Here is a 26,871-nt window from a genome sequence, read left to right on the forward strand (position 1 = left end):
TTTTTCTTTTACTTTTCCCTTTTCTTTCCCTTTTCTTTCCCTTTTTCTTTCCTTTCTCCTTTTTTTTTCCTTACCCTTAAAAATTATAAAATCTTGCATATATCTTCTAAAAATTTTAAAGGTAATATTGAAAATAATATTAATAGATGGTAGAAAGTCAACACTCGTATTCAAAATGTTTACTTATTTCCCTAATTTTTAGCAATTTTTTAAAAAAACTAATTTAAATACAAGAATTTACTTAATATTTATTTCAAATTTACCTAAAAAATTTCCAGGATATATTAGCAAGATAAAATTTTTTTGTTTTTAGCTATTTTTATTTTAACCATTTAAAACGAAAACCTTGCCCTTTTTCTTTCTTTTACATCTTTTCTTTCCCTTTCACATTCTACTTTTCATTTCTCTTTCCTTTCCTCTACCTTTACTTTGCTTTCTCATTTCCCCAATTTTTTTACCATTTTCTTTACCTTCTCCTTTCCATCTTTTACCTTTTCCCTTCGTTCCCCTTTTCTTTTCATTAACCTTCCTTTCCCCAAATAGATAATACTTTTGTCATTGCCAAATAAAGAAAGTGGCATCAACAAAATAAACGTTCGAGAGGTGAAACCTAACAAAATCAACCAACCATACAAAATAAAGTAGTCATCTATATATATATATATATACTAAAATGCATCAATGTTTATTTATCTTTATGCGTACAATATTTTTTTAAATATATTTTTCTTATACTTTCCTACATTTTAGATATCATCTATTTTAGCTTTAAAAACATATAATTTTATTCCCACGAGTGCTAGAGAGTTGAACCTAATATTGACGCTTCTGCAGGTTCAATAAATTATTTTATAAATTTTTTATTTTGTTTTTATTTTACATAACTGTCCCCATTTTTCCTCTTTATAATTGTTCAGATATTGATTATATCTCCATTAATAATGAACAAATATAAAATAAACATTCAGAATATCATGATAGACATGATAAGTACCTAACTAGACAAAATATATTTTTTGATGTCCTAACTATTAGAGATATGCATCTAATATTGACCCCTCTACAGGTTCAGTAAAGTAGTTTATTCGATTAATTTCAATAATAATGTTTATTAATATTTTTGCCTGGTTTCTTTATTTTTCTAGGGTAGCCCAACCTTAATCCCTCACATTGCTACAAAACATGATGAATCTATTATTTAAGATAATCGAAGAAAAAAATGACGACTCAGCAAACGCTTTGCCTGTTCTAGAATTATTGGTAGCCAGGATAACAAGGAGCTGCGCCTGATTTTAATTCCCCTGCAGGTTTTTTATATTTATTTTATATTTACACAGTGGCCTCCAAATGATATTTCTATCACCACTACCACAATCCCTATGCCATCTATACCAAGCATATTTCGAAATATATTATGTTAGATATCAGCAACATTACAGAAATATGCGCCATCGATGCTAAATATGGAATGATGAAAAATTATCAAAAGGCTCAAATGAAAAAATTCAATTTTCTACATGTTGCATAAATGGGAAGGTAATTTTATCAAAATTTTTCCCTTCTCCTTCAAATTTAATACGTTATTTACCGGTGAGCATTGTTAATCATCCTACTTTTATAAATATAAAAACATTTAATTCTGCACTATCATTCACCTCTAGGAGTTAATATAAATAATTCGTCCAAATCTCGCCCCGATAACTATACCTTTCAAGTTAATAGACAGGTTTGTCATCGCATTGGTTCTCTCCTACCAACATTAAGGAACACACCTAAATTTGCCCAAATATATATATATGATAGTAAAAATAAGATAAAAACAGGCATAATCGGGTTCCTTTTTAGATCGTCATCTTTTAATTGAATTGCATTAAATTAATTCACAGATATAACCCCTTTACTTTTTAATTTATGAGAGTAGCTTCGATGATCATTAATAACTTTCCTAACATATCTTAAGCCTAAAATCTACTTCAAGTTTTGACATATGTTGTCTGAAATAGCGGTCAAAATAATATACATTATTATTTTTATTATTTAAATAATATTATATAGGATTTTATCTCGATTCCAAAAAGACGATATACATTATTTTTTTTATTTAATTAAAATTTTATATCTATTCTTAAGGATCATACCTTCTTCAACAATATTCCCATTTATTCCTTCTAATTATTTTGTATAATTCAATAAAAAAGACGATACGGAGTTTTCTATTTTTATTATTTAAATAGGATTTTACATTTATTCCAAAAAAACAATACATAATACGATATTTTTATTATTTAAATGTTATTCTAAATCCAAGTATCTTAATTTTTTGAAGTTTGCCAATTGGTCTCTCTGAATAATACTTTATTTTATTCATGTTAATTATTTGTAAAATTCATCGTTCACTATTTTTATTATTTAAATCCGAAAAGAAGAATACATAGTATGATTTTTATATTATTTAATTAAAATTATATATTCATTCTTAAAGATTCTACCATTTTTAAAGATTATCTATATTGGTATCCTCGCACAATATTCCCCTCTATTTTATTTTACTCAAATCAGATAAGGACGATACTTGGTATGCTAAATTTATTATTTAAATAATATTATATATCTAATCTTAAATATCCTACCTTATAAAAATAACTTGAGAATTGGTTCCCGAACAATATTAGTCATGCTTACTATTTTGAATAATATTAGTAAATATTTCTATAATTTTTATTTATCATTGTTCCTGCTCAATAAATAAGCTATTGATAATACACTCATTTATATTATGGCGATACAATAATTTTTGTTTAATTTACCTACTCTACTCTATACCTATATTGTATTTTAATTTTTTATAAAACATTTACTCATGTTTGTGATTCATTACTATTTGTTACTCACCACTAACTCATGGCTATCTCTGATTCCGTACCATTTATAATTCTCATGCTACACTCTCCCCAGTCGAAATCCGGGCTAGGGCGACACCCTAGTATATTAATTATTACAAATTTATATTCATTAAAAAGGAATTTTAAAAATTAAAATTTCCTTGATCCACGTGAAATTTTTATTCATAGGGTTAGGCAATCAGGCCTGACAAAAATTTTGAGAAGACCCATCACACTCAGTCACGCCTAATAATTTAAAACTTATTCACACTCACGCATTGGCCCATCGTGTCACGCGTAATTTCGCGGTCCGCGCCTACCTATAATATATATTTTATTTTTAATAATTTTTGATTGGTATTTATTTAACAAATTGTATTTAGAAAATTGCTATATGTTGACTTGGTAGTATCTATCATTAACACAAGGTGATGAAGGATTCTCTTATTATGAATAAATAAGAAAAATCAACTACTGTAATTGATAAAAGTGATGAACCAAACATTCTAATTAATAAAAATGATGAAATTAATATTTTAAGTGAAACGAACAATGTTAATCAAGTTTAAAAAAAAATTTGAAGCAATAAATATAATTCAAGTAAAATTTGATAATTTTGCTAAATAAAACAATTTAAATACTATATTGAATATATAGATGATGTTTTGGAGATAAGAGGAATATAGGTGGATAAGGAAACCAAGAAAAAAATATTATTTGCATACATGGGGATTAGTAATTTGGCAGGGATGAAGTCATTTATATAAAGAATTATGAAGGAACTAAATTATGACAAAATAGTAGTGGGTAGGGCAGTTTTTAGACCCATTATAACTCTATTTAGTACTAGAATTAAGTTCATTTGAATAGAAAGAGGAGAATGCGAAACAGTTACTGACTTTTCAGGGTGTCTTTTAAAATTGGCACAAGAGTTTAAGTTTGACTCAGACCTTGAAGAGAGATTAAGAGATCAGATGGTGGCAAGAATAAAAATGTCAGCACTGGAGAAAGATATTCGTACCAGATTTCCAGATGGAATAAATCCCTGGGATAAAGGGTGAGCTTTTAACAAGTTTTAAATATGGCTTTGGCAATGGAAAGAGCTGAGAATGAAGTTACAAATATGATGGTAAAAAAAAGTCATTAAACCTAAGGAGCAATTGGAGAATAATCAAGGAAATCCTTTTAATCAAAAGTACCCACATAGTATTATAGAAAAAGAAAATTTTAATTATTGCAATTATAATAATAACAATTTTAAGTACAGAGATATAGTAAATTGAACACAATGACTGTTCATGATGTGGAAGAACTCACACCTCATTCCAATTTTTTTCATCAAGGGTAACTTGTTACATTAGGCAAAAGGTAGGGCATAATGCAAAATACTATAAGAGAGACGTAGGCTACATGCTATCCATCAAGATGATAATAAATCATCAGATTCAATTAACAATATCTCTCTAATTGGTAGAAACAGTGGTAAGATCAGCGTCTATATGATAGGATTTTCATTGGATGCAAACCCCCTTCAAAAACATAGGCATACCCCCCTAAAAAAGCGACAATGCTTTATTATACTGGTACTCCTTTCATAAATTTTAAAAAGAATCTTAAATTATTTTTCTACTACCAACTATCAAAATATTATGCACATAAAAGAATTATTATTTTATGAATTCAATTAAAAACCCTCTCATTTACAATGAATGTATATTGTTTGGCATGAATATGAGTTTGCTGAGTAACAACCCTTGTAAATTATATTTAAAAAGGATAGCAGAGTTTTATTTGGAAAATAATGCCCCCCCCCCATAAAATCGGATGCAAACTGATCTTACTATGTATCCTTTAGGAAAAACGGAGTGGATTTAAACAATCCCCCCGCAGTTTTTTATATCTACATTCGTGCATTTAAAACATGCAATATTTCATCATTCTAGCTCTTAAAATCTATCTCCAGAAGTGCTTTAGATATAAACTCCCTTTCATATTTACTTTCATAGACTACAGCAAAGCCTTCGATAACGTAAAACACAATGCCCTCTGGGAAGTTTTAGCAGATTGCAATATTGATCTTAACATAATTAAAATCTTGAAGTACCATTACAATAACTCTTGGGCCAAATTACAGCTAGGCCAAACTTTCTCACCTTACTTCAAGATTAAAAGAGGTGTAAAACAAGGCTGTGTATTATCACCTATTTTGTTCAATATAATCATAAACAAAATTATAAAGGAAACCACGAGCACCATGAACCTAGTTGATATATCATCAAACAATAATAATATCAATCACCTAAGAATCATCTCATACGCAGATGATCTAGTTTTAATCACCAAATCAAGAGATGAGACAATAGACTTACTTACAAGTCTATGCTTTCATAGCAACAAAGTGGGTTTAACCATCAACTTTAATAAAACTTTTATTATGCCGGCGTCTATAAATAACTTAACATTTGAGGGAAATGAAATTAAAATAGTTAACAATTTTAAATATCTTGGCGTACTTATCGATAATAAAGGAAATAGCAGCGGTGAAATCGAAGCCCGACTAAAAAACGCCAAAATAACCTTCATGAAATATTACAAACTATGGACAGCAAGAGAGATCTCAGTCAAAACGAGACTCCGAATTTTTAACGCCACAGTCATTCCAGTCCTCCTCTATGGCAGCGACACTTGGAAAATAAATAAATCTCAGACAAAGAAAATACAGGTTTTCGTAAACCGCTGTCTGCGCCAGCTCAACGGTATTTTCTATCCAAGAATAATTTCAAATGCCAGCCTATGGCGAATCTCAAAAAACGTCCCGATCGAGACTACTCTCAAAAAAAGGCACATTCAACTCTTTGGTCACACCATCAGAAACTTCAGACAAAACATAGTTCATGAAGCTATAATCTGGCTCGAGTCTCATGAAGGTAAAACATACGGTAAATACAAGTCATATTGGCTATACAGAACGATAAAAGAAATCATAAGCCTAAATCTGACGATGGAACAATTCATACGTCTAAACAATAATAAAAGCTCAATAAAAAAGCTTCTAAAAATCAAATCGGGCTACCTGCACCCTCCAAATCTCTCAGCCCCCCCTGCAGCATAAGCACCACTTTCCTCCCGCCATGGTAAACATACATTTATTTATTTGTTTATAAAACTCTTCATGTACCTAACCTTGATATAATTATCCAAAATATACTTAACTCACTAATCTAATATTCTTAAATAGTAAGGCAGATTTATTAAAAAAATATATCATATTTATATTAAATAAACAAATTCAATATAGACCATAAACTTAAAATTTACCAATACCCCTCCCTATAATTTACATTTTACTTAATCGGGTACGGGCTTTTCTCTCTCTTCTTATTTCCCGTAGGCGTTTAAGCAAGTGGTTTCGCCTCTTGCGCGCACAGGTAACTGCAGCCTGCCCAAGAACTGTGGATGGGCTCATCTCATAGGTTACCCTTAAATTTCTTAACCCAATTAGATGGGATGAGATAGTCCAAGCGTAGCTCTGCTGTTTCATATAGCGATAAAGGGTAATTGCGCTTATTATGACGTATGACGTATATGAGCGTTCTATTTTTTTATAAATATTTTATAAATATAAATTTGGCTTAATATTAAAATGCAAAATTGTGAAAAACACTATACGCCTACTTCATATGACGATTGTTAGTTAATAAAAAATTATTTTTATTATTTTTTAATATTTGATATGCTTATTATTAATAATTCTAAATTAAGGATATTTTATCAGGTTTTGGTAGGGAAATTATTTCTCAATAAAGAGAAAAACACTTAGTTAATATAAGTCCAGAAGAAGGAGAAAGTTTTACTCTATGGACAAAAAACAAAGACTGCTTGGATTGTATGCCGTTTTTAAAACCTAAAAAGTACCTACACAAAGAATAAAATATTTGCTATTTAATTCTAATTCATCATGTTGTTTAAAAATAGGTCTGCATTAATACAACTAATTCAGATTGATCTTTTCAAAAAAATGGAAATATCACCATAGTTCACTTAACAAAGAAAATAATAGCTATAGAAATTCAAACTGCCTAGCTTTTATCAATCTTGTTATAAAGCAATTAATCTTTGCAGCATTTCAATTTTATCCCATATCATATTCAGATTTATTAAGGCAGCTTAGAGTTAATGGTGAAGTAATTTTCACATACATGTGATGTATATATTATAATTATTTATAAATAAAAGAAAAATTTATAAAGCTCTTTGAACTGGGATTGTCTGTTTGTGAATCAAAGAGAATAATATATTAGCAAACTTTACCATGTAAAGCTAATGCCTCCATTAATCCAACATCCAGACAAATTAAACACATTTATGATGTATAGTATACTCAAAATTAGGCTCGTCTATTGATTTTTGGGATACATTTAAAAAAAGGAAGATTGAATTGGAAAATAAAAGTATAAAATATATATATAAATAAATTACATATTTTAATTTGATATAAAAATGTACATATGGGAAGAATTCATTTAGGGGGGGGGGGGTATGTTAATGACTCCTATCATGATGAGAGCACAGCTCACTTCCAAAAAGTTAATATTTGTGGATTCCACATCTTGTTGTGATAGTGATAATTCTACTATCACACTAATGCTTACTGCAACTAAAGAAGGGGCAATACCAATTGCTATTTTTTTGCACAAGGGATATTTCATGGAGAGTTATAAGAATGTGTTTTCTTCAAGGAACATGCCCACAGGGATTTGTGGAAATAATGTAAATTTTTTTTATCATTCTTAATTATTTAATTATCATTTTAGTACCCTTTGGCTTTTATGACAAATGTATCTGACGCAGAAAAGAATGCTTTAAAGATTTGGCCATCTACTCAATTATTATGCCAATTTCATAGCAATATGATTAATAAAATAAAAACACCTAATCAAGCAGCTAAATTTTTAGTAGCACAACCTAAATTTTATAAGAAAGATTCAAAAATTTATGTACAACCAACTTCAATATCCCGACAAAAATTCCCATCAACAACAAAAAAAATAACTGGTCATAATTTTCACAAAAAAAGACCTTGATTTTTATCACTTAATATGAAAAATAATATACCCAATGCTACAAAACATTAATTAAAAATTATATTTCTTTTTATATATTTGTCTTATATAGATATGGTATGTTAATATTTATATTAAAAAAATTTATCTTATAATATTTTTAATATTAAATTTGAAAATAAAATTTATATATATACATTTATTTATATATTTTTTACAGCGAAATTTATATTCAGTTCAAATTGTTTCAGAGCAGACTATGCAAATGAATATTTATGGCTTGTTCAAATTATTTTGATATTATTTAATTTAGCAATCGCCGGGGTGGCCTAATGGGTTAGATGTATGCTTGGAAACAGAAGTACGAACAAGGACGCAGCGCAGGTTCAGGAGCATAAAAACTTTCAAGTTATTATGCGATGACTGATGTGTAAAGACATATGGTATGATGAATTTCGGAGCTTAGAGATGACACCCTGGTCACCGACAGGCCTAGACAGCTGGGTGCTAAGGATACCTGTCCAATAAACAAAATGAAGGAAACAAATGGAAATATGAATATGAAAGCTAGGGCGTTCCCTCCAAGCGACGCGCAGGGGTCGACCTCCATCCTGTGAAAAGTAAAGTAAAAAGTCAAAGCAAAGAAGACAAGATTAGCAAGTTTTAATGTTGGGACACTTAAAGGTAAGACGAGAGAATTAACATAGTTGATATAGCGTGCATACAAGAGACAAAATGGAAGGGGCAGAAAAATTTGATGATTGGAGATGGTTATAAATTGTACTATAATGGAATTGTTAGCAATAGGAACGGTGTCGGCATCATCCTCAGACAAGATCTAACCTCCTCAGTAGTAGAAGTCAGGATCTCTGATAGACTAATGAAGATAAAACTCTGCATTGGTCAATCAATACTACACATCCTTTCAGTATATGCTACTCAAACGGATTGCAAGGAAGAAGAGAAAGATGACTTTAGAGGTATCCTTGATGAAGCTGTAATGGAAATCCCTAAGGATGACCTAATCATAATTGGTGACTTAAATGCGCATGTGGGAAAACAAGAGGTAGCTATAAAAGGCATTATGGTGGTTTTGGATACGGAAAAAGAAATGATGAAGGAGAGCATGTACTGAAATTTGCGCAAGGCTTCGACCTTGCCTTAACCAACACCTACTATAGGAAAAAAGACAGTCATTTAATAACATAAGAAAGTGGAACTAGATTACATGCTAATCTCTCGCAGAAGATTAAAAGATGTAATAGACTGCAAAGTCATCCCACTAGTCATGGATTTACGCATCTCAAATAAATCCACTCAAAACAAGATAAAACTGGATGACAGATTCCTTTGCAATCAATGCAAACATTGAAACAATAGATTCCGAGTCAGTGAAAAAATGTGGACAGACCTTTCAACCAGCCAAATCCTAGGCTTGACAAGGGGAGGCAACAAATCATACAAAGAACTATGGTGGTGGAATGAAGAGGTACAAACAACTATAAATGAGAAAAAATCCCTATATAAAATATGGTTCAAGATTCCGAGTCAGTGAAAAAATGTGGACAGACCTTTCATCCAGCCTAATCCTAGGCTCAAGGGGAGGCAACAAATCATACAAAGAACTATGGTGGTGGAATGAAGAGGTACAAACTACTATAAATGAGAAAAAATCCCTATATAAAATATGGTTCAAATTCAAAAACCAGAGTTGTTAAAGTAGCGCGCTACTTAGCGCGCTATCTTTTTTGGTAGCTATAGCTAATAGCCGCTACTTTTTTAAAATTATTTAATTTTTTAGCGTGCTACTTCGCTACTTTTAAAAAATATAATGAATGTAAGTATAAACATGAAAATTTAAATATAATATAATTAATTATAATTTTTATAATTTATTATTTAATTTTGAAATTTAAATATATTTTCAATTTTTAATTTATATTTTCAATCTGTGTTAATAATCTAAAATGGCATCGTCCATGGATATCCAAATCCTTGAAAGTGATTCAGATATGGAAGATTCAAGAAGAAAATGTACTTAATAGCTCTAATAACGTTTTTCCATTCCCTAAATTTGAAAAATTTTTTAAAATAAATATTAAAACAAAATCTGAATTCAAATTCATGTGCTTAAAATGTAAAAAAATATATCATCAAATCAATCGAGTAGCTATAACCTGAAGAAACACCTAAAGGTAAATTGTTATTTTTACATTATAATATTATTTATTTTATTAGACTGTTCACGCCAATTGCTATAAGGAAAGAGAGAAACATATAAAAAATTTTGGTATAGGAGAATCTTCATTCAAAAAGACAAATACTATCCAAATCAAATTAACTGATAATAAAAATGCCAATATTTCACAAAAATTGGCTGATAAAGTTATTGTTGATTTTATTATTGACACAGTTCAGCCAGTGTCTTTGGTTGATAATCCATCATTTACTCTGATGATTAAAACTTTATCCCCTGGCACAACAGTTATATGTCGCCAGACACTTATGAATAAAATAGACGACAACTTCAAAGTGATGAAAGATGCTCTAATAGTAGAGTTATCATATATATCTTATGTATGTACCACGGCAGATAGTTGGACACATAACAGAAGGTAAAAACTTATTTATATTTATAAATTGATCTGATTAAATATTTTTAGAGCTTATTTGGGAATCACAGGCCATTGGTTAGACCCTAGGACTTTAAAAAGAAGATCTGTAGCCTTAGCCCTTAAAAGGATTATAGGATGCCAGACATATGACGTACTTGCAAATAAAATTATTGACATCCACAAGTCTTTTAGGATTCATAATAAAGTTTGCAAGATGGTTACTGATAATGGGTCTAACTACCTGAAGGCATTTAGGTTATATCACAAATTTATTTATAATATTTATTTTAAGTTATGATTTTTATCAGAATGGAATGGTTATTATTTAATCTATAAAATATTTAGTATTTTAATATTTCACATTATTTATAGAATTTTTATTAACTAAATACACATTTTAGTAATATTATGATTATCATAATTTATATCAAATTATAAATAAGATAGGCTAATGGCGAAGCTGGATAATCTTACTCCAACAAACATAGATTGCTGAGTATCTACCACGAAGACATCCTCAAATAATTTTTTTGAAATTAAAGATGATTTCATAGAAAATCCAATCTTTTTTTTCAATCAAAAAATATTGAGATGAACATTTTTGATAATTTTTCATATATTAAAAATTTATATATAAAATTTAATACCCCCTTGCCCTCAAGTGCTAGTGTCGAGAGATTATTTAGTAAAGCAAAGCTTATACTTTCTGATCGTCGTTCTAGACTTGGGGATGATAACATTGAAATGATATTATTATTAAAATGCAACAAATTAAAATAAATATTTATTTATATTGCTCATTTTTTTATAATCTAAACTAACTATATTTTTATATTTATAAATGTTGATTTTTATATATTATTTATTATACATTTACATTATAAGCAAAAAAAAAATATAAAAAATTTGTTTCATTTGTTTCTAAATTTTTTTTTATAAAAAGTAGCTAAAGCTACTTTTGAAAAAAAGTAGCTAATAGCGCGCTACTTTTTTTGACAAATAGCGAAAGCGGTAGCGCGCTACTTTTTTTGACAAATAGCGAAAGCGGTAGCGCGCTACTTTTTTTGACAAATAGCTATTACGGTAGCGCGCTACTTTTAAAAATAGCGTTTAACAACTCTGTCAAAAACTTAGATAACAAGACAAATTACAAAAAATCCAAGAGAATAGCTACAAAGGCGGTGGCTAGGGCTAAATCTATCTACATACCAAAGAAGGGCAAAATAAAATATAGATTAGCCAAACAGCGAGAAAAGAACTCTAGGAATATAAACGGAGCTCCGAAAAGTAATCAAAAATAAAGATGAGAAATTGATAATAAAGGAAAAAGAAATAATGGAGCTTCTCAACTTTAATCCCCACATCTAGACGAACACTCCCCATGTCAAAACCTTGTACAACCTAAAACAGAACAAGAAATAATCACATGCCTCAACAAAGTTAGGGGTCCAGACGATATTCCATTGATGGAATACATCTCCTCACAAATCTGTACAATAAAATGAAGAGGTTCCCCAAAAATGGAGGCAGAGCTATCTAGTTCCTATCTTCAAAAATAAAGGGGATCCACACAATTGTCAAAATTACAGGGGCATAGGTAAATGAGCTAAAAATACAGGGAAAAGAACAAAAAGCTACACATAGTCCTTTTCTATCTAGAAAAGGCCTTCGATAGAATCCCAAGAAAACTTATCTGGTGGGCGCTACACCACAAAAAGGTTCCAGAAAAATATATAAGAATAATACAGGATATGTATATGGGCTATACAACAATGGTCCGTAGCACAACAGGTATTTCAGTAGATTTCACAATAGCCGAAGGAGTTCATCAAGGGTCGGCTCTCAGCCCACTTTTCTTCATTACTGTAATAGATGTATTAGCACAGTCTATACCTCAAACAATCCCGTGGAATATGATATTTGCAGATGATATTGTGATACTTGCCGAATCTAAGGATGAAATGAAAGAAAGATTAGTGAGTTGGATAAATATCCTAGAAATGCACGGATTAAAAGTAAATAGAGAAAAGACGGAGTATATGGTGATAGGGGGTGATGAAACAGAGAGTATTGATATAAATGAATGGCTGATATCGGCAATTGAAAGCTGCAAATATTTGGGCTCCACTATACAAACAAACGGCACAATAGAAAAAGAGATAAAGAGTAAAATTAATCAAGGGTGGTTAAAGTGGAGACCTTTATCTGGAGTGCTATTTGACAAAAGAATCCCACACAAATTAAAGGGAAAAATTTACAGTTCCATAGTACAACCAACTATTCTATATAGTTCGGAAACATGGCCAACCAAAGAATCAGACGAGAGAAGTCTACAAACTATGGAGATGAATGGTAAACAGACTTAGGTGGTATGGGCACACAATGAGAAGGCCTATGAACTACATAGGAAATAAAGTTAAGAGTTTGGAAGTGATGGGCAAACGTAAAAGAGGAAGGCCAAAACTTCAATGGGGCTATAAAGTTAGAGCCAATATAAAGAAGTATAAATTAGATAAAAAAGATTGTATGAATAACATTAAGTGGAGAGAGATGTTGAAGGAGCTTACCACCAGAAAAGGTGATAGCTAAAGAAAAATTTTTTTTAAAATTTAGCAGACGATGTAAATGAATATTTAAGAAAAGATATATAATTGAGATTTGTGAATATCAGACGATATTTTATTTTAAAAACAATTTTGGCTTATATAAATTTTTTAATAATGATTTTAAGTCAGGCGTGTACGCAGGAATTTGGTCTGGGGGGGGGGGGGGAGGGATAATAAAATTTTTTAAGAAATATTATTGTTTTTTAAAAATATCAAGCATAAATTTATCAGGACTAATAACTATTTCTAATACACAATTTTAAATTAATGTGAATTATAAAAAAATTATATGTAAAGAATCACTTAAATGACCCAAAATAGACATTTGAATTATTTGAGCTTTAAAATTTATATATAACGTATAAAAAATTTAAATGTTAGAAATATAAATTAATACACAAAAAGCTTAGGGAATAATTGTATTTTGTATGTTATATATTTACAATGTAAAATCCAATCTTCGTTGGGATTGAGCTAATTTTTCAATTATCTCATCCTTGCTTGTTGTCAAATGCCTATGAATATTCATAAGAATGTTTCAAAAACAATTGACACTATTAAAATAAGGCCAGGTTTATATTTTATAAATTAATAATTTGATTTCAGGTTTTCTCGATGCTTCTTTTGATAGAATTAAAAGATTTCAATCTGATTCGAAAGTAAAATTATTCACCACATTAAGCCTTGATGAAATGTCCATTCGTCATATTGTACAATGGGACAAAAAGGAGTACCATGGATATGTTGATTTGGGCAATGAAATCAAACCATCTGATTCTCTTCCTAAAGCCAAACAGGCTCTTTTTCTTATGGCAACATGTCTTAATGGAACATGGAAAATTCCCATAGGATACTTCTTAGTATCAAATGCTACTGGAGATTTGCTTGCTAATATAGTCACTAATGCTCTTCATTTATTACATGATACAGGCACTTCCTGTAAAGTTATAGTATGTGATGGTTTGGCGGCTAATATAAAAATGTACCAACTACTTGGTGCATCTATAGATCCTGATCTATGTATACCCTATTTTACTCACCCATTAAATTTTGATGAAAAAGTCTACATTATGTTGGACGTATGCCACATGATTAAGTTGTTGAGAAATCTTCTCGGTGATAAAAAAATTTTAATTTATAATAATGGATCAGTAATTAAATTACTATTAAAATATATATTTTTATAAATTAATAGATAATAAATTGGAAATATATAGCTAATCTTCACAATTTACAAGATAAAGAAGGACTTCGTGCTGCTAATAAAATTAATAAATCTCATATTGACTATCACAAACAAAAAATGAAAGTAATACTTATATTTTTTTTAAAGGTTAAACTTGCTGTACAAGTTTTTAGTAGCTCAGTGGCAAAAGGTATTCTTTTGGCACAAGAGCTAAAGATTGATGTGTTTGAAAATTGTGAGAGCACAGTTGACTTTATTCAAAAATATATTAATATTTTAAATAATATTTTTATAGAATGTTTGACTTTTTAAATACATGGAACATAGTTGCTAAAGGGTTTAAAAAACCACTAACTACAAATTCACTTTCTTATTATGAAAATTTTTTTGAGATGTGCATTACAACTTTAAAATCCTTAAAGTTTGAAAGTGGAAAATACGTTTATAGATCAAAAAAAAAGTCTGCATTATAGGCTTAATCTTGTCAATGAAAAGCATTTTGGGAATTGGGAGGGAATTATTATTAGGACCTAACCCCAAACTCAAGTATTTTATTTAGCATTATATATATTTTGTATATTTATTGCTTTTCATATTTTAGATATCTTTTAACCTACAAAACATCTCAAGATCATCTAGAGCTCTTCTTTAGCTGTTTACGAAGCAGAGGAGGTTTTAATAATAACCCTTCTGCCTATCAATTACGATCAGCTATAAGAGGCGTTATGATAGCAAAGATGGGAGCCTTATGCACAGGTAATTGTATTCCATTCGATAATACAAATCTTTTTTGTGGAGATTATCAAGATAATGATGATGACAATATACAAGCTATAGATTTTTCTTTTATAGATGTTCCAGATATCCAAAAATTATCGCCATTCGTTGATAACATCGCAACTTATATATCAGGATATATAACACGTAAACTTATATCCGAAAATAAGGTAAAGTGTTATATATGTATTTCTGCAATGATTGTTAAAAATTGTAAAGATTAAGAGAGCTATAATTTAATTAAAATTAAAAACAATCAGGGATTAATAATTCCTTCCAGAGATGTATCTAGTAGATTATGCCAATACTGAAAGTATTTTCCGTACATTTGAACATATCAAATTAAAAGGCCTTGTATATTTAAACGAATAGTATCTTTTGTGATTTCAAAAGTGATAGAAACAAATATTTTTGATAATCTGGTTGAGGGTCATTCCATGTCAAATCAATCACTTTTCGGCCGACCCCTTTCGATTTTGATAAAAATTCGTAGGCTGGTTATATATGTTCCCATTAGATTATAAACAAAATTTTAGCGCATTAGAAACTATATTAGCGGAGATATTCGGGGTTAAAGGTCCAAAAAACGTCTTTTTTTGCTTTTTACTGATGTTAAATAATTAGTTTTTAATTTAAAACTAAATATGATCAAATATTGAATCTAATATCAATAGCCAAGTTAATAATTGATGATTATGGCTAAAACATCAAAATTAATTTTTGATAAAATATGGGTCATCTTATGGTCAGTTGAAAACTTGAAATTAATATTTCGAAATGTATATGATCTCCGATTTTTAATTTTTTTAAGAATTATTATCCGTTTACTATTTTTTTAATAATTTATTCGACAATCAGTATGGCTGGGTATTTATTTAAAAAAATATTGGGATTATTATACTTTAGAAAAAATAGATGGCGCTATATAATAGTTTTAATATGTTAAAATTTATTTTTTTATTGATTAAAAATATTTTAATATATATATATCATACTAAATCGATTACAATGTGCATTATATATATTATTTGTAATTCAGATCATAAATTTTTAAAATCTTCACAAATTTTGCCTAATTAAGATAGTTTATAAATTAATTAAATCTTACTTCATCTAAAGGAATACAAAGCCTGGCTAGCTTGTGAGATTCTTCAGGAGATAATATATATGTTCGACTGGTGGGAGTAGAAGGATTGACCAGCGAGAGAATATGAGATTTAGGCAACACTAAAATATTATCTTTCAGAGGAAATTTAAATGAGGCTGAAGGTCCACAAGGGTGTAAAAATCGGATTTTTACTTCTTCATTTGTATAACTTTTATCGATTATATATCCTAACCACCATTTATCATCATATACACATGTTATATATTCATTAATATTTTAAAATATAATTTTCTCATTTAAAAACGGAACTTGTTTTATATTATATTTTTTGGAATTAGAATATATTTTGGTTTTTAGTTTATTTTGATCAATGGGAATAATCCCGTGTTTTTGGGTCCCATGTATGGGCAGTGCAGAATTAAATCTTTTACGAAGGGCTAATTCCTCTTCGATATATTCTTGATTGGATACATATTCAAATTGAATATTAATATTTTCTTTAGCATAATTATATAATTCTAATGGGGTTAGGATTTGATTTTTATTTGGCCTTTGAAGACTAGCTCTGGCAACTAATCTTTTGACAGTTCCTCCGATACCGTCACATGCATTTTTGCCGTGAGCAGTGACAAAGAAATGCCATTCGGCAGGAATATTAAAATCGTATTTATGAAGGCATATGTTCAGAAAATTTTTGCGATTCTTGTATTGAGACGCGGCTTCATCCGAAAAATATATTATTTTTTATGGTTTAGAATGAAATTTGGCTGTTAAGAATTTAATGAATTTTTTTTGATAAAGGTGGACTGCACTAGTATTATGGCTTAATGATTCGGACAAAATAACAAAATTTATATTTTTTAATTCTTCTCCAGATTTATAATATGCTACAAATGGATGTATAGTGGCCTGCACATTGTTCCAATGAAATCCCTGAACTTCATCTTGTAAAATGAAGGAATAATTTTCAGAATAATCTAGAATTGTTAAAAATTCCTCATCTTTTAAATTTTCTTTGGAATTCTTCAAAAATAAACTGTGTTTAGCTATAAACGAGTGACGCAGTAAAATTTGAACTTTTTATAATAGATATTCGATGAAACCATCAATGGACTTTATAATAGTTTCAAGATTTGCTCTATCCACCGTGATCCATTGTTTAAACGTGACATATTCTATACGATTTCTCTGAAACAATTCGTATAATTGGCCTATAAGAGATTCTATACCAGGGCATTGATCACAATTTGTTAAATAACATTTTGGCTGAGATGGATTATAAATAATTTGCGCCAAAAGATTGTTATAAGAATTTATACAGTAATCTTCTCCTGCTGTAATTTCAGCTATTACATTTGTCATTAATTTCACATTCTGATGAATGGCGCAGACACAAACAGTGTGTGTGCCATCCAACTAAAATTCAGTTTTTTGGTCTAAGTTCGGCAAATTTAGGGAATCCAATTGATATACTTGGGTATTCTTCCTTAAACATCTTGAATATTTCTTTAAGATTATTTAATATAAATCTTTGCTAATTCTTTCTCGCCTTTAATAGATACACAATCTTTTATTCCAGGCATGAGTCGGCTTATTTCATCAGAACTATAATTTTGTTATTTTTATTGCTTAAAAAATTTTTGAAATTTTCTTTATCTCTGGTTATTTTAATAATGTAAGATAATGACAATTTCATAACATTCTTGGTCTTAATGGGTATGACTTAGTCTGGGGAGGGGGTGGATAGGGGGTTGGGGGTAGGCCTGGTAATTAATGCGATTTTCGATTTTTCCCTTAATAATTTTTCTGCACCCCTTTAATCCTGCTTTTTTGTTCGTGTGCTAGTCCGATTTTTTTATTATTTTAATTTACAATGAAATATTAAAAAAATTATTAAAATTTTTTATCCTGCGAATATCTCAGGGGAATAAGGTTTACAAAGTTATATAATCGAATTTTATGATATATTTACATTAAAATATTTTTAATCAATAAAAAAAATGAATTTTAACATATTAAAACTATTATATATAGCGCCATCTATTTTTTTTAAAGTATAAAAATTGCAATATTTTTTTAAATAAATATCCAGCCATGCTAATTGTTAAAGAAATTATTAAAAAAATAGTAAACGGATAATATTTCTTAAAAAAATTAAAAATCGGAGATCATATACATTTCGAAATATTAATTTCAAGTTTTCAACTGACCATAAGATGACCCATATTTTAAAAAAAATTATTTTTGATGTTTTCGCCATAATTATCAATTATTAACTTAGCTATTGATATTAGATTCAATATTTGATCATAATTAGTTTTAAATTAAAAACTAATTATGTAACATCAGTAAAAAGGAAAAAAAGGCGTTTTTTGGACTTTTACTCCGATTATCTCCGTTAATATAGTTGCTAATGCGCTAAAATTTTGTTTATAATCTAATGGAAACATATATAACCAGTCTACAACTTTTTATCAAAATTGAAAGGGGTCGGCCGAAAATCTTGATTTTTTTGCTCATTTGACATGAATGACCCTTGATCACATGCTAGATCAAGAAGAAACATCTAGCCATTATCAAAAATTAATTAGATTAATAGTTGAACGTTACATAAACATAAGATTTTATCATTTTGCAGATAAACAAAATGAAAATACCAACATTCGTCAGAAGCTGACCAAAACCATTCTATTTAAAGGACAATAAATATATCTATATAATCTTTTTTAATTTAAATGATATTAGATATATATTGTAACTATATATATTTAAATATAAATAATATCTATAAATCCTTTTTGTAATTCATGAATATTATTTCTATTTATTAATTTATAATAAACAATTATTGATTTCATCATAAGATTAATAATCTCATAATATTAAGTTATGAAATTCTTCAAAAAATAAAAAGGTAAGATTAAGCTAAATTTATCTGAAGTCTTAGAAATGTTTTAATTTATTTAATCTATATTTTTTTTATTGATAAAATAAACTGGATAATATAATATAAGGAAAAATAATTTTTTATTTGCAATACATAATTTATCCTAAGATATTATTAAATCAATATGATCCAATTAGCACAACAGATTAAAATATTAAATTCATATTGTATTTCTTTAATAAAATAACATATTTTTTATAATATATATATTATTGAGAATCTGAAGATTAAACATTTACTTTTTATTAAAAAAAAAAGAAATACCTCTATTTTTAAGATTCAGGATCACAACTTTAAAATTGAGAGAACTTTACATTTATTATTTAAGAAAAATATTGGAGAGGATGCCTAATATTCTGGATTTCTAAGTTATATTTTACTTTTTTATTTATATCATAATGTAAATTTTTAGCTAGAATTCTTTAAAAATTAACTTATGTTTAGATGTTTAAGCCAAACAATATGAATATTTATAATAAAAATCCTGATGATTCAGTTTATCACCTTGTATGATTCGAAATATTGGGCAAGTAAAGTCTCATATTAAGATAAACATAAATTTGATTTAAATATATCTACCTTATTAGATATTTTAAGAATAGAAACTAAAAACAATTATATTGTGTCTTAAGAAAAACAAGTGATAAGTAAGGGAACTTTATTAGATACTTTATATTCTATGTATAAAAAAATGTTTAAAATATAAATTTTAATAATTTAGTCATATAATTTTAAATTATTTGAATTTGGTCTGCTAAATATATATCTTCTTGGAAGAATAGCCTTGGAATATTTGTGGGATAGGATCCTTGATGGTACCATTAATGCAGATGGATGTGGATTTAAATTCTTTGTTAAGTATCATAGGAAAAATTTCAGATATAGTAAAATTAGGCTCTCGTTTAAAATTTTAATAATGATTTCTGTTACCAAAATGGTGGGTTCCAGCTGATTTGCTTTTACGTGACGTATCGTCCCGTAGTCTCGAATTATTATTAACTTTATACGTTTTGTCGCTTTACGAGAAAAGGTGAAATTGAATTTACAAGCTAAATACCATTTTTCAATAATCAACCCAGCATAATACTTTGAGTTTATATAAATAGGAAGTATAAAGGTAACCAATTTTTTTTAAACTATTAATTAAATATGACAAGGAGATATTTTATGCTATTATAATTACTTAATTATATTTATATAGATGGCTATGCCTAATCACTTTAAAAAGCATAAAGACTATAATAGCTTTACTGCTTACTATACATGCACAAATAAACCATGCCTTGGACGCTGGATTGTTAAGAACAATTTATTTACCATGTCCAAAGAGTGCACGAGTATATTAATTATAGATAAATTTTATATTAATATATTATAGATGCAATCTGCCTTCAAAAAAATTATTTTTCTGTAGGATGCCAAAGTAAAACCTATTTATATCATCCTTTAACATTATTTACCTCTTTATTAAAGCTTCCATTTCATATGCAAGTATTGGGTGTCAAAGTAATACATTAATTTTATCTTATTTACAAAATATTACAAATTATTCACCATGTAAAATACAATATATTTATTATATCAATTATAAAGCTATTCAAGATGATATTCCTATTCTAACCCGAGAAGCTGTTGTCAGTGAAATCAATTATGCATCAATTCCATGTATATATAATATGATTAATACATTTACTATATCAATTATAAAGCTATTCAAGATGATATTCCTATTCTAACCCAAGAAGCTGTTGTCAGTGAAATCAATTATGCATCAATTCCATGTATATATAATATGATTAATACATTTACTATATCAATTATAAAGCTATTCAAGATGATATTCCTATTCTAACCCAAGAAGCTGTTGTCAGTGAAATCAATTATGCATCAATTCCATGTAAAATTCAATATAAATAATATTCATTATATCAATTTAATTGCAATGACATTCAAAATTTATTTTCTTTTTAAATAGATCAATCACCATTCAATTTTCAAGATTTATTTTTTTTAAAAAAATCAATTTATAAATTAATAAAATCAAAATATAATAATGACTTTTTATATTCTAATAAGTATTTGTATATTAATGATAAATTAATATATTATAAATGCCATACAAAACATTGTAAAGGGAGGGGGATTTTAAATACTCATTTTATAATGACACAAAAGCATATTGATCATAATGATGAAGAAATATATAATACACTCATCACGATCAATATGCTTAAAACAGAACTTCTGTTAAATAAAAATATTAGTATTAGAAAGACATACAGAAAGGTTATGAGAGACAGAAAACTCGATCCTTTCTGTATGCAAAACCCCAAAACGTTACCTACCTTTTTATCGGTTAAATCCATTATGGGACGTGTTATTCAATTAACACGACCCCCCCTTCCCCTTTCAAATGGTGATATTATATTAACCCAAGAGCACACAATTACCATGACTGGAACTAATTTTTTAGTTCATAGTTGTGATGATAAAAAATTGTTAATATTTTCTACAACATCTCTTCTTTCACGCCTTTGTTTGGCTGAAAAAATTTTTTTGGATGGAACTTTTAATTCCTCCCCTAAATTATTTTATACTATTAATATTTTAATTAACCATACCTTAATTGTATGTGTTTATATATTATTACCTAATAAATACAAAAATACTTATATAAATATGTTTAATTTATTAAAAAATTATTGTTTAACTTTAGGTTTAAATTTTTCCCCAAAATATGCCACCATTGATTTTGAAATTGGCGTATATTTAGCCTTGAAGAATGTTTTTCCAAACATTCTTGTCAAAGGCTGTTATTTCCATTTTTGTCAATGTATCGTTAGGCGCATTCAGCAATGTGGTCTGACCATGATAAATATACAAAATAATGATGTAAAAAAATTTTTCCGTATAATTATGGCTATTCCGTTTTTATTAGAGCGGGATGTGCCATATATTATGAATGAACTAAAAATACAAGCTGATTCTTTTGGGTTGTATTCTATATACAACTTTTTAGATTATTTTGAAAATACTTGGATTAATAGTAATGCAAGATTTAACTACCAAATGTGGAATACATTTGATGTTAGAGGTGAAAGGACAAATAATCATGTCGAAGGTTTCCACAGATCTTTGAAAGAATATTTTCCTTACTCTCATCCTAACATTTATCTTTTTATTGATACTATAAAAATTATAGAACAGGACATGGACCTTAAATTATTACAATTAGATGATGGAAGGAAAGTTACAGAGAGAAGAAAAATATATTACAAAATAGACGATAAAATTAGGGAAAATATATTTCTTTATTGTGGGTATATATATACTCCTATGGAATATTTAGAAAAAATATCAAGATATTTATATTCAAAAAAATCTAATCACATTTAAGTTTTTTTAAAACTACAATGTCTACTTTTGCCATATATTCTTTTTTCACGATTTTTCCTCCGTCATGTAATTATATTAATTGTTCAATAATTTTCATGTTGTCAATAAAATAACAGCTATTAGTCTAAGTATTTATATTTTAGTCGGGTCATACAGAAGTGGTATACGCCAATTACAATATTTATGGTCGTTCTTACATTTATAGCCTAATTTTATATTGTATTTATCCACAATTTTTGTGATTTTTTATTTATTTATTAACGTTTTGTATTGCATTTATGCGCATTTTTTATCCAATTATTTTTTTCTGTATTTAACGTTATTCGAATATTTATACTAAATGATACCCTTATAAATAATGTATTATAAGATTATATATTTATTTGTGAAATTAATATTATTTAATAAAATAAAAATATATCCTTTAATGCTAATAAATGTGTAACATTGCAATAAGTATTAATCCAACGATAAAAAATTTATTCAGGGATTTCCTACTAAGTTAGGTAACTTATATATACTAATAGAATCTCAAAAAAATTAAAAGATGTGAGGAAATCTGATGATTATATAAATAAGTACAAATCCAACGATAAAAAATTTATTCAGGGATTTCCTACTAAGTTAGGTAACTTATATATACTAATAGAATCTCAAAAAAATTAAAAGATGTGAGGAAATTTGATGATTATATAAATAAGTACAAATCCACCGATAAAAAATTTATTCAGGGATTTCCTACTAAGTTAGGTAACTTATATATACTAATAGAATTTAAAAAATTAAAAGATGTGAGGAAATCTGATGATTATATAAATAAGTATAAATCCAACGATAAAAAATTTATTCAGGGATTTCCTACTAAGTTAGGTAACTTATATATACTAATAGAATCTAAAAAATTAAAAGATGTGAGGAAATCTGATGATTATATAAATAAGTATAAATCCAACGATAAAAAATTTATTCAGGGATTTCCTACTAAGTTAGGTAACTTATATATACTAATAGAATCTAAAAAATTAAAAGATGTGAGGAAATCTGATGATTATATAAATAAGTATAAATCCAACGATAAAAAATTTATTCAGGGATTTCCTACTAAGTTAGGTAACTTATATATACTAATAGAATCTAAAAAATTAAAAGATGTGAGGAAATCTGATGATTATATAAATAAGTATAAATCCAACGATAAAAAATTTATTCAGGGATTTCCTACTAAGTTAGGTAACTTATATATACTAATAGAATCTAAAAAATTAAAAGATGTGAGGAAATCTGATGATTATATAAATAAGTATAAATCCAACGATAAAAAATTTATTCAGGGATTTCCTACTAAGTTAGGTAACTTATATATACTAATAGAATCTAAAAAATTAAAAGATGTGAGGAAATCTGATGATTATATAAATAAGTATAAATCCAACGATAAAAAATTTATTCAGGGATTTCCTACTAAGTTAGGTAACTTATATATACTAATAGAATCTAAAAAATTAAAAGATGTGAGGAAATCTGATGATTATATAAATAAGTATAAATCCAACGATAAAAAATTTATTCAGGGATTTCCTACTAAGTTAGGTAACTTACATATACTAATAGAATCTCAAAAAAATTAAAAGATGTGAGGAAATCTGATGATTATATAAATAAGTATAAATCCAACGATAAAAAATTTAATTAGGGATTTCTTAGTAAGTTAAGTAATTAACATATACCAATTAATCATAAAGCAATATATTATATAAACCAATATATATTTATATATCTAAATATATTATAAATAATTATAATTAAATTTTATATATGATGAAATTATATTCAATATATAATTAAATTAATATATAAAATATATTATACTAACTATGTTAATAATATTAACTATTATATTAAATTTAAATATATTGATTACATTATATTAAATACATTATATTAAATTAAATTTAAATATATTGATTACATTATATTAAATACATTATATTAAATTAAATTTAAATATATTGATTACATTATATTAAATACATTATATTAAATTAAATTTAAATATATTGATTACATTATATTAAATACATTATATTAAATTAAATTTAAATATATTGATTACATTATATTAAATACATTATATTAAATTAAATTTAAATATATTGATTACATTATATTAAATTTTTTATATATCAATTAATTAATAAATATTTAAATTGTATATTTACTTTATTAAATTACAAGATTCTAACAATTCGTTATTAATTTAATATTAATTAAATTATAAAATCTATCTCATTTGTGATAACCGATTGAAATTTATTGGCGGCCATGTTTTAATTTTATATTTATATTTTAAAATCTCTCGCTTCAACCTTTAGGGGCCATATTGGTCGCCATTTTAGCTTATTTGTCTTTTTGATACTTTTTAATATTCGAGACAGCGGACCCAAATCTTACGTGATACATAGCGCTTATGCCCTCTAGTGTTGAAATGCAACAGAGCTACGCTAGGTTTTCCTCATTTCCATCTTATTGGAACAGTTAAATTTGGGTATAAAAGTTAAAATATGAGGAGCCCTCCACACGTTTGTGGGCAAGCCGCACGTACTTGTTAACGCAACATTTCGAAAAATATAACTTAAACCTCTATAGGCTTATACAAAAGGGAATGGGACAAAAAAAGAGCCTATACCCAATAACTACAGTGAAAGTTAATTACGTTGTGGTGGGTTGAGGACAATTTAACATTAAAAATCTTTACTATATTAAAACAATTTTTAGTAAGGAAATACAAAATATACTTATGAGAGGATTTGAATGTATGATGGTATTGGAAATGTTTGATAATGCTGAGTTTACGACGCTTAAGAATGCATTTTAATGAATGAATTGTCAGTCTAGGTATATTATATGTCATTGGGTAAAACGGTTAAAATATAAAATTATTCACATTAAATTTTTCATTTATTCATTTATTATAATTTTTATTGTATCAATCAAATAATGAGAAATTATAAAAGAAAAACCATATACAAAGATGTAAATATAATAAATGAAGCCATAAAATATAAAATAACAAATAATACTTCATTAAATTTGTCTGCTAAAAAATTTAACATACCTTATACAACGTTGAGAAGGAGATATAAAATTGGTATTAAAAGTTCAGATCAAAACAAATATTTACAAATGAAGAAGAATCTAGAATGTGTGACTACATATTAGAAGCAAGTAGGTCATTTATGGGATTAACGCCTAAACAAGTAATTAAATTATATTGTATTTCATAATTTTAATAGCTCAATTTAAATATCAATATTAATTTGGTAACTTTAATAAAAATGCTCAATTGAAATTATATTGTATTTCATAATTTTAATAATGCTCAATCTAAATATCAATATTATTTTGGTAACTTTAATAAAAATGCTCAATTGAAATTATATTGTATTTCATAATTTTAATAATGCTCAATCTAAATATCAATATTAATTTGGCAACTTTAATAAAAATGCTCAATTGAAATTATATTGTATTTCATAATTTTAATAATGCTCAATCTAAATATCAATAATAATTTGGTAACTTTAATAAAAATGCTCAATTGAAATTATATTGTATTTCATAATTTTAATAATGCTCAAATGGTTAATTCAATATTTTAGCCAAATAAATCACGCAAACTTCGAGATTTTGTTAATTAATGTCCAAACCATTCAGCTATCAATGATCAAGATTTCCAGGCTCGCGTAATATTTTTGGCTAAAATATCGAGTGAGCCGTTTTTAAAAATTTAGTTGTTTAACAACACTAGAATCAATATGACAAAAACTTTGTTGGAGGCAGACCTCCATCCAAAATCCACCCTTACCCTCCTTAAAAAATTTTGCGCCTTTCGCCAGCATTATTCTTCCAGCCGACCATTATATTAGAAATGGATGATGCTAATAAAAAAAATATTCCTTGGAATATTATTAAGAAATATTATCGAAATTATTATTTTTTTAATTGAACCTTCAAAAAAATATAACCAAACAAAGAAACATTTATTAATGATAATCAGCATGATGTTACTAATCCTAATCTAAAAATCATCCCAAGCATGTATAAAGTCAAACCGATATGTCTGAATGAATGGTTTAAAATGTAATCCGCACAAAATGAAATAATTATCTATTAATAATTAGAATCCTTTTATTGTTTATTTTTACTTTACTCTACCCTTTAGCCTACTTCCCCTCCCACTGTTTGAATGCTTACCCCCTATCTCTCAATGAATTGGAAACATATATTACTT

General features: G+C 27.4%; 1 protein-coding gene across 1 annotated transcript; it reads left to right on the forward strand.

Moving 5' to 3' along the window:
- The first annotated feature begins 6,652 nt into the window (after nucleotides 1–6,652).
- On the forward strand, nucleotides 6,653–26,826 carry LOC135924250 (uncharacterized). Its single transcript, XM_065459303.1, has 15 exons — nucleotides 6,653–6,793; nucleotides 6,858–7,066; nucleotides 7,119–7,333; nucleotides 9,948–10,140; nucleotides 10,184–10,560; nucleotides 10,609–10,815; nucleotides 14,954–15,108; nucleotides 15,205–15,299; nucleotides 20,386–20,521; nucleotides 20,563–20,607; nucleotides 20,658–20,690; nucleotides 20,778–20,849; nucleotides 20,894–20,965; nucleotides 21,160–22,433; nucleotides 26,803–26,826. The coding sequence occupies exons 5-15, from the start codon at nucleotides 10,400–10,402 to the stop codon at nucleotides 26,824–26,826; spliced, it is 2,274 nt and encodes a 757-aa protein (XP_065315375.1). The 5' UTR covers nucleotides 6,653–6,793; nucleotides 6,858–7,066; nucleotides 7,119–7,333; nucleotides 9,948–10,140; nucleotides 10,184–10,399.
- Nucleotides 26,827–26,871: the final 45 nt, after the last annotated feature.

This window comes from Gordionus sp. m RMFG-2023, chromosome 1 (genome assembly GCF_954871325.1).
Source record: "Gordionus sp. m RMFG-2023 chromosome 1, tfGorSpeb1-WG-v2, whole genome shotgun sequence".
In the NCBI taxonomy this organism is placed as follows: Eukaryota; Metazoa; Nematomorpha; class Gordioida; order Chordodea; family Parachordodidae; genus Gordionus; species Gordionus sp. m RMFG-2023.